We start from the raw sequence: 9,974 nt of genomic DNA, 5'->3' as shown, positions 1-9,974 counted from the left end.
TGAAAATAATCTCATATCAGCTTTGACGTGGATGCTCTCTGGATGGTATGAATCATGTTTGGTGGAAACTGTCTCAAACAAAACCTCCCTCTGTGCTTTGTTTGTTCTTGCAACCTTAACATGCCATCCCTTAAACAGCAGTTATAACTGTGACTCCCCTTGTAGGATACAATTCTCTCAATAGGCCTAAAGGAATGTAACAAGCCTAACACCCTTGAGTGACTATCGACTACAGAGAAACAATCAGGGAGAGAAGATCCAATGTTCAGGGAAGGTAAATGTCATTTTTTCAGTCGCCGAGAGTTTTTTCTTCTTGAAAAAAAAAAAGTGCACAGCATCAAAGGTCTCCACTAAATCCTACGAATTGCTGTGTGGATGAAAAAACGAATCCATTGTGCCATTCTTCTAGTCCGCTGAACTAGTTTGCTCTCTGCCAAGAGCAAACAGCAGTGTACGTGTCAAACAGCACCACCAAGCACCAAACTCCACCTGAACGATGACGCCCAACGTGCACACACATCACACTTTATAAATACTATGCTCTCATACACTACTATGGTGATGTCAATGGCAAAACCGTTGAGTCTGCATTAGATTTAGATATTTTCCATTTTGACAAACCGTATTATTACATCTCAAATGGATCATGCTTATGGGAGACAGGGACACAGATCTGTTATGGGTCAAGTTGTCAAAAGTAAGTTATCTCGCTGAAGGAAATGTCACACCTCTTGAGTTCAGTATGGGTTGGCTTCACATCAAAATCACCAAACTCATAATCAATCATAGTCAGTCTGTTCTGGAGTGTGCTTTTTCAGGAATGCCACAGAGGCCCGACATATGCAGTGTGCTGCAGCACACTCACTCACACAGGCCGGCCAAAGTTTGAGATGAAATATACCTTTTCCCATGGAACAGGGCACGCACATCATGAGCTAACATATGGAGCTCTGGGTGACGCACACATAAGTATCCCACAAGTAAGGCCCTCTGTGGCGGCGTGCTTAATTAACAGCAACATCAGATCTAGAGCGTGGGAGGTCTGCACATGTTTGCACCATAAAGAGCCACTCAGTGTGGCTCTCAGCAACATGTCAGCAGCAACACCAATCCTCCTGCCATTGACTCCTCTTGTGTGTATATCGTGGGCCAGAGTTTCAAACATTTTCCTCTGGCATAGCAGGCCAAAGTAAGTAAGTGAGTAAGTAGAATTTTAGTTGTATTCAGTGGAGCCATTTGTTTTGCAGCAATGACACTTGATAACGCAATAATACAGCCTTGCAAATCTCCTGTGTGACGGCTCCCTCTGCTGGCTATAATGAATGCACACATTCAATAAATAGATGTTTGGTTAATCAAATGGGTAAAAAAAAACACTAAATATACTAAATATAAACACTACAGAGAAATGTAAAACCAATCCAAATTCTGTCTACATCTGATATGAGAGCAGTCTCCCTGACAGGCATTGGGGCACATTGGGGGATGTCAACAATGATTTATTGGTCCGAGCATGCTTGTCTTCTGAAGGGGCATTTTCTCAGGGGCCTGTGCTGCTGGGAACTGACTGTCACTTAGGCCCCACCAGTTGCCCTGGCCTGTCTGAAGTGAGATTGCCCATAACCCAACATTCTCAGGACCAGGATAATTACACACAGGCTGCTAGAATCTAAAAACACATATACAAGTAAACACGAAGGTTCATACAAGCTGCACAAATCAACTTGTACATGTGCATACACTCATGCACACACATGCATGCCGAAACGGCAGGAGCAAACGCACACACTCGGAAACTGCTATGAGCTCACTCGGTCTGGGGCAGTTAAAGATCTGAACTGGGGTCAAGAATGTGCTCTGGCTTAATCCCACACATCCTGTGCACTCTGCACCTCTGCCGAGCCAATGGTTCTGGGACTATAGTACCACTCTGTAGCCACTAGGGTATGTAGTTGTGCAAATTATGCTCCCGTGTGGTGGCAGACAGTGGGAGAGATTTGAGCCGGATCTGTGTTGGGTTAGGCGTTGCAGCTGATCCAGCCCAACAGCTATTTGGGCTGACATAAGAATTGAGGGGAGCCTGTATACCTTGATAAGTTATACTGCAAGTGCAGTTATTTCACACAGTGCAAGACCTTAGCGCAACACTGCTCCCTTGTCTGTTTCTAACTCTTACACTGTACATTCATGCCTGCTGACCACTCTAAACTGATGATTTAGCCATACCTCCAGGCCTGAGAAGGTCAGTATAACACACTTTGGGTTGCTAATATGACCTCATCTGGGATTAATGTGCTACTCATTTCACAGTCTTGCAAGCCACATAGCTGAATACTCTCTGAGATGAACGATTACACACCTGACTACACTGCATTTGCATGATGCAGGGAAGTTTCACAATTTTAGTGATAATGCTTGCCAATGATAATTGCTGCTGTGCAAAATGTTGACTAAAACCTTGCTCTTGCTCCTGCAAAAAAGTGCATATGTACATTGACTTTGCTGACGTGTCTCAGCTGGTTTTGGGTTCTCAACAGAAAGGCGTGAACCAATCCAGGCCACACCTGAATACGGTAAGAGTCATAATGGCGGCCTGTTCTGCTCGCCTGCTCTCTGACGTCCCATCTCAGAGGGAGACAGAAAGACAGAGGAACCTGACAGTAACTGCCTCTGAAACAGATCTTCCTCAGATCATGCTCAGATCCTTAGGCTACAGTCTGGGGGAAATGTGTGTCTTACGGGGGTAGTGTAAGCGCTGGACATGGTAATATTTTTGCCATGTGTTCAACATGTTTAGCCAGTTACTCAGCATCTGTGTTTGCAGAATTACTTTTTGGGTCTATTTTCAGAAGTGAGCCACCGATCCATTTTAATGCGTCGTAGCAAGCCAGCTGTTGTTTTACCTCATAAAAGGCAAAGTTGGCCCACTAACACCTATCTGCTAGCCAGCTGGTTCAGGCCGTGTTTTCTCACACATGTACGTGTATGGTAACCATGACTTCACTCATCATGGAATGCACAACATTAACACAACCTTGTGAACTGGCACACAAGATGTGATTAACACATTTAAAGTGTGATTTTATTTCACTTTGACTCACTATAGAAGATCCTTAAGTCTCCATTATATGCCAACCATTTGCCATGCTTAATTTTAATCATATGCTTGGGCAACACATGGCAAATTAATGTTGCATTCTATTAATACAACAAAAACAACTCAACAAACCCTAATCAAACCAACAGAAGTTACATTAATATGACTAATGCCATATCAATTTCACCCAGGCCAGCTGGCCCTGTTGGACAGCAGCAGAGGCCCACACATGGTCTGGAGCTGGCCCTGTTGGACAGCAGCAGAGGCCCACACATGGTCTGGAGCTGGCCCTGTTGGACAGCAGCAGAGGCCCACACATGGTCTGGAGCTGGCCGCGGGCACCCCGGAAGAATGCCCGTCTTACAGCTGCGGCCTTGAAGACGTCTTGGGGCTCCAAAGATAGCCGGGTGTCCGCTTGCAAAGAGCACTGCAGGGTTGGAGGACATTTATATTTAGCAAGACGACTGCTTGGGCTGCCTCTATTTGAGCGCCCTGGTGTAACTTAAGACGAGTGCCGTGTCTTCAAACGGGCCATTAGAAGAGAGAACATAGCCAAATAAGGGCCAAGAGTTCACACAGTCCGCGGGACCAAGGGGTAGGGGGGGGGTTTACTGGAGCAGCGCTGAGAAGAAGCAGACCACCCAAATGGCCACAAGTGGGCGATGCTGCAACACTTTTGAAGAGATGTCACAGTCAAGACAAACAGATTTAACTAAAAACATTCTGTCGTTTTAAATGGATGTGGGGGGAATGAAGAAGCAATGTTTTTCAAATGAGATTTCCGTGAAAATATTTTGTCAGATGAGTGGAACATTTTAAAACAAATAGATTCATTAAAAACCTTGTGTAATATTACCATAAGTATTACATCAGTAAGGGTTTAATATAATTAAAAACATTCAAAGCAAATCAGTCTTGGCCTTTTGGTATTTTGGTATTTCTGTCATTCAATAAAGTGCCACTATTCCAAAGTCTCTGATGTTCCTAAGTGTGCTATCTGCAGCTGTTGGGAAACCCTTTTGAGAGAGCATGTGTTAGGGTGAGTGTTAAGACTCCAGAGGGGTTGACTATAGACCAGTGAGGTTGCACATAGCAAGGAAGCACTGTAGGCAAAACTACAACATTTTGCCGTTTCTTTCACAGTTTTACAGTTCCTTTATGTCTAGATGATGGTCAAGATGTATAGGAGCTATTGAAGTAAACTGGCACAACTGGGGGTGGAGATGTGGGAAGTTAGAAAGTAAGACATTGTGTAGTAGGTAAGGAAAGATCATGGTTCATACTAATTTAATAACAGATTATAAAAAGCAAGCTAAAAGATATCTGCACACTGACTTACATACGGACGTCTTTTCTCTTGTTCTTCTTAGTATCTGGCAGCTGTTGAGATATATAGATGTGCGTGCATTCCTACACTACGTCAGGGATTATAAAAAACAGCATCAATACAATTGTTGAACTGAAGATGCAGGCCTGGGGTTCACACATAAAAACACCTGCAGATAGATACTCACGCTCACATTACTACCCCCTCCCCCCCACCACCATCCCTCAGTCTGACACACACACACACACACACACACACACACCTTATATAGATTGTGTACCATGTGTAAATAATGAGGAATAATAAATTGAAGTGAGGAAAGCTACAGTTTATACCATTTTTTCATTTATTTGGACAAATGCACTATATTGTACAGCATTAAATCAACAGTTCTGAAATACTGAATATAATAGTTAACACACACTTTGTACATTAATATGGATTGTGTGCTCTAGCCTATGAAACAGAATGAAAAAAGACATGTGGATTGTTGTAAGGTGGATTGGATTATAGTAAAAAATAGCCTTAATAATTAGGAGCTTTTCAGAGAAGCTCCAGTTAAATTCCTTTAAACATCATCCTTCTTCTGTCAATGCCATGTCACCAGTGCTCTTGAAGAGACCAAAATCTGAATTCAGAGGAAGACAACAAAATGGAAAATTAAATTTTTTAAATTTTAATTTACATTTAAATTTTTTACAGCGATTGCATATCATCAGTTACTAAGCAATGCTATATTGTCAATTATTAACAAGGGGACAGGACACTCCAAACATTTTTCTACATAACACTGGCTATAGCACCAGATAGGGGGGAATATTACACTATTTTTTATTATCAGACATATGTTATTATTTGACAAAAATGTTAGGATAATATAATAATATAATAAATTTAGATTATTGTAAGATTGTGGAATAAAAACTATTTTTTCCAACTTTTCATTTATTTGGAGGACACTTTTATGCAAGGACATTTACAAATTTGTAAAAATACAGTCAAGTCAAACTGCTGTCTCCTGTACTCTTATTATAAAGTGTCAGTGTCAGCTCGTCTGGGAAGGACGTTTGGTTCTAACTGACCATCAAGGTAGGACAGGCATCCCTCTAAGGTCAGCCATGGCGACTGGTAGTGACCATTAAAGCAACTATTAATTTTGAAGTGTTAACCTATCAGTGGATGGACTAATGATGCATGTTAGAAACAGAAAAAAAGTCCCAAATAGTATCCGTTGGATATCAGAGGCATAATTAGTCACACACTAACAAAATACTGTTGACTGTAGTCCAGGACTGTCGTAATTCATGTAATTCTTATGGTATTGTAGCTGCAATTAGAAGAGTTCATAAATCTGTGTGACATACATATGCATATAGTACCTTTGCCAAGTGCCGGAAATTTACGCCTCAGCACCCTCAAACATCTTCTTCCTGCCGTCCATGCCAGCCTTGTCCTCAATGTTCTTACGCCAGTCACCGACGGTATCTCCAGACTAGAGGATTTTCACATAAAGCAGAATTCATTCCCCCCCTCATTCTTCCCCCTCCACTTTTTCCATTCCAATAGTTTTACAACTTGATGCAACTAATAGGTTTATTTACCTCATCTTTGACTTCTTTTTTGACTTGCTTCAGGTTGGCTCTCAGATCCAAGTTCACCTTGTGCTTGGAGCCCAGCAGAGCCTGAAGCATCTGATCTGCAGACATACGTACTTTCTTCAGAGCTGGCTTCTTGAACTTGCCCTTCAGGTCAACCACTTTGAGCTTCAGATCATCAATCTGCGTCATGAGAAAGTATGTGTCAATCAACCAACATAACCTCTGGTGAGATTTTAAATAATGTTCATTTGGTAATTCCAACCCATTTTACCTCCTTGTTGGTCTTGGCAACCTTGGCCTCTGTGTCATACCTCTCCTCATCAACCTTCTCAATGGTCTGGTGCATCTTCCTGACCAACAGCTGTCAAAAATAACACCAGGCCTCAATTTAGTCAACAGAGAAGCCAAGCCATAGAGGTCTAAATGGACTTGAACATGTTATATAGTGCCATATACCTGCAGTTCCTCCATGGATCCTGGCAGACTCAGGGAAGGGCAGTTTTGGGCCAGGTATTCCTCCTTTGCCTCAGCCAGCTGCTGGGTCTCTGCCTCCAGTATGCCCTGAGCAATCTGGAGCAGCAAGCTCTTTAAGGAAAGTGGAGAGGAGGAATTACAATCACAGACTTGGATAAATGGGTAGAGAGATTCTCAAAGAAGTTCAGAAGTTAATGTGTTGCTCTTGCCTACCTTCAGATGATTCTTGCGGGATGAGGTCATCTTTTTGCTACTGAGGTAAACATAAACAGCACAGTAGAGAATACAGATTAAATTTGTCTCCAAATCAAAGTCAATGAATGAATTATTATTCACTTTATACTTACTCAGACATCTTGGCTGGTTTTGGTTCTCACAGCCTGTGTAACGAAAGGAAAAAAAACCCATCATGTCACTTACAAAGTGGGATTTGAAGTTTAATGTTAAACTAAACTACTGCTTTTTTTGCAGACTTGCTTTTTAGACACCTGTCTCATTCCATCAGTCCACTGAGGGGAAACCCTATCCATTTACTGTGGGGTGTTCTCACTGGGGAGAGGCGTACACTCTGCACCCTGCACCTAAATTTGGATGAGTTGGGTCAGGTGTCACGCCTTCCATCTGCTAATTTACGACGCATTCCGTTTTAGAATGTCATTAACACCTGAAATCCTAGGCCAGGCATGCATCTTTGGCCGGGTTGAGAAGAGATCACTTGAAAGGCCCACTAAAATAAGACAGTATCATTCAATCAGTGGAGGACATATCATTAAAGACACATACTACAAATGTGTTGAATGTAGAGTTTTTTTGTTGTTAAAATCTATACAATTCTGGAACCATGGCCCCTGTACAAGAGCAACATACCAGAGTCCAAAAGCTGAGCGTAAAAACTGAAGCTGATTTAAATTGATCAATCAATCAATGAGCCAATCAATCAACCAGTCAACCAATCAATCAATTGATCGATCAATCAATCAATCAATCAATCAATCAATCAATCAACCAACCAATCAATCAATCAATCAATCAATCAATCAGTCAGTCATAATCATCTTTGTCAATTGTTTATCAATTATACAATGATAAATATACAGTGAGGCTCATATGTTTTTGAACCCATGCTAAAGTTGACTAAAAAGAGGAATATAAATAGCCTGGTCCTACCAGACTGTCATACATTTCATAATGTACAGAGAGTCTGCCCACTTTCCATTGCCAAGCGTTAACGTCCTTGAAGGCGAGTACTGAAGTTTAAAACTATTGGATCTGCCCAGAGCCACTCCCTAACGTTTGGTCGTGACGTATGTCTGGCTCAAACTAGCGCACGACCTCAACGTCAACGTCAACGTCAGCCACTCCCTCTGTTCGCTGATTGGACCTGCAGATTTTTGCAGGGGAAAACCCGCGAATATACCGCAGACCCAGACGACGTACTGAAGGGAAATGAAAATTGAGCAGTAGTAGAAGTACGTAGGAGGGCGGAGCCAGGCTAGAATGTAAAATCATCTTTTGGAAATTGATCTTAATGCCTTAAGTAAAAAAATGAGGAAATATCCAACCTTTAAGGATCCGATTGTCTTTGTTAATGAATAAAGTATCGTAAATAAATAAATGTTCTTTCCTAAAATACAGAGGTCATAAGTATTCGCATTGGCCTTTGGAGTTGAAATAGCTCCACATCATCACATACCCTTCACCATATCTCACAATTGGCACTGGCTTTCCCTAAGATCATCTCTCAATGCAAATCAAACCAGCTATTAGGCTAACTGAAATAAAACCATGCCAATCTCTAGGCATGGTAAAGGGTATGTGATGATGTGGGGCTATTTTAATTCCAAAGGCCAAGGGAACTGTATATTTATCAGGATGCATAGTATCCTGGATCCATGAAATGATTGGCTTTTAAAATTAAAATTTGCCTGCTTCTATGGGAATTTAACATAGGGGTGCAAATACTTATGACCCCTGTATTTTAAGGAAGAACATTTATTTATTTACAATACATTATTCATTATTTACGATACATTATTCACAAAGAAAATTGGTGGCCTTAAAGATTGGATAATTCCTATTTTTTTATTTAAGGCATTAAGATCCATTTCCAAAATATGTTTTTATATTCCTCTTTTTAGTCAACTTTAGAATGGGTTCAAAAACGTATGAGCCTCACTGTATATGAACACATGTTTGAAGCACCATCAAAACAGATGCCTAAAATACTTTAGATTAGAAGTGTCTGAAGAACTATGAATGTGAGAGCAAAAAAAGTCCATGAAAAAAGATACATGCCAGGGAAAAGTGTAAAATCATGTTTCCAACTACAGATCAGAAATGTGTTGAATTACATACAGATAGTCATAACGGGATTGACATTAAAATCAATACTATCTACGCCCATACAGAGGGCCTAACCATGAGAAAATCCCAAACATGAATCATATTCTTGTGACAGTATGTTACTTTACTGTTTCAGAATGCTACATAATGTGTGTGCTGTCAGCTCTACACACACATATGCTAATTTTGCATAACTGTTTTGGAGCGAGACCACCATGATGTGAATTGATTTATTCCTTATTCATGTCTGTGATTTTCTTCAGCATCTCTTTTATGAGATACTTTACAGAAATGAGTTTAGACCACTTTGCAATACAATAGTGCCTGATCATGTTACATAACAGTTAGAAAAGGCAAAAACAGAGAGTGGAGGATCTCACCTATGAGATGAAGTGAAAGGGCTGGAAACACTCGGATGAAGACTTGGCAAAGACTGGCCGGCCACGCAAAAGGGACAAATCAATGGGATTTTATAGCAGGGCCTTTGACGGCTCAGCACAAATTCAGGGACCTCTTTATGGAAGCAGGGATTCCTTCAGACCAATGGGACGGTGAGTTCCTTAAATACCTCCAGGCCTTCAAATATAGGTTCTTGGGTCAAAGGGCATTTCTAACAAAAGAGATCAATGTTTAGTACATTATCCTTGGCTTAAAGTCAATAGGCTATTATAAAGGAGGCAGAAATTCATGTACACTTTACGTGGCTGTCTTGACTCATTGCATTTACAATAATGATTGATACAAGGATAATTTGAAATCTTACACTGACCTTTAACATTTAGGGAAAAAAAATGAGTCAAACTTACCATTCAGAGCGGTCGGAGTAGCCACAAAACTCCTGCCATCTCATACATGTATTCTCTCCTGAAATGCTTATCAATTTATCTAATTACAATAACGCACAAGCCTGTCTGTCTGAGTGAAAAGGAAGTGACATGTGACACAAGTAATGTAATATGTTGTAGGGGGCAAAAGAGTGTAGTGACCTCCTGTGTTCACGTTTAATAGATATGACCCTATTCTGAGGACACCAAACTCTCCAATGACTCATTACTACCCACAGATGACCTCCATTCATGAATGAATTTCATGTTGAAAGAATGAATGAATGAATGGAGGAATGAATGAGTGAGGG

General features: G+C 41.0%; 1 protein-coding gene across 2 annotated transcripts; it reads right to left on the bottom strand.

Annotated features, from left to right (window-relative positions):
* Positions 1-4,747: 4,747 nt before the first annotated feature.
* On the bottom strand, positions 4,748-9,879 carry LOC121723476 (troponin I, fast skeletal muscle-like). Of its 2 annotated transcripts, XM_042109193.1 has the most exons (9): positions 9,646-9,879; positions 9,220-9,449; positions 6,844-6,876; positions 6,710-6,749; positions 6,479-6,607; positions 6,294-6,383; positions 6,026-6,202; positions 5,804-5,916; positions 4,748-5,052 (listed from the first exon to the last, which is right to left on the bottom strand). In XM_042109193.1, the coding sequence occupies exons 3-8, from the start codon at positions 6,849-6,851 to the stop codon at positions 5,824-5,826; spliced, it is 537 nt and encodes a 178-aa protein (XP_041965127.1). In that variant the 5' UTR covers positions 6,852-6,876; positions 9,220-9,449; positions 9,646-9,879; the 3' UTR covers positions 4,748-5,052; positions 5,804-5,823. The 2 variants fall into 2 exon arrangements, with proteins under 2 accessions (XP_041965127.1, XP_041965128.1); XM_042109194.1 differs by having other exon boundaries at positions 6,710-6,746; positions 9,220-9,879.
* Between the last annotated feature and the right edge of the window lie 95 nt (positions 9,880-9,974).

This window comes from Alosa sapidissima, chromosome 11, assembly GCF_018492685.1.
Source record: "Alosa sapidissima isolate fAloSap1 chromosome 11, fAloSap1.pri, whole genome shotgun sequence".
In the NCBI taxonomy this organism is placed as follows: Eukaryota; Metazoa; Chordata; class Actinopteri; order Clupeiformes; family Clupeidae; genus Alosa; species Alosa sapidissima.
This window is presented reverse-complemented; position numbering and strand designations above follow the sequence as displayed.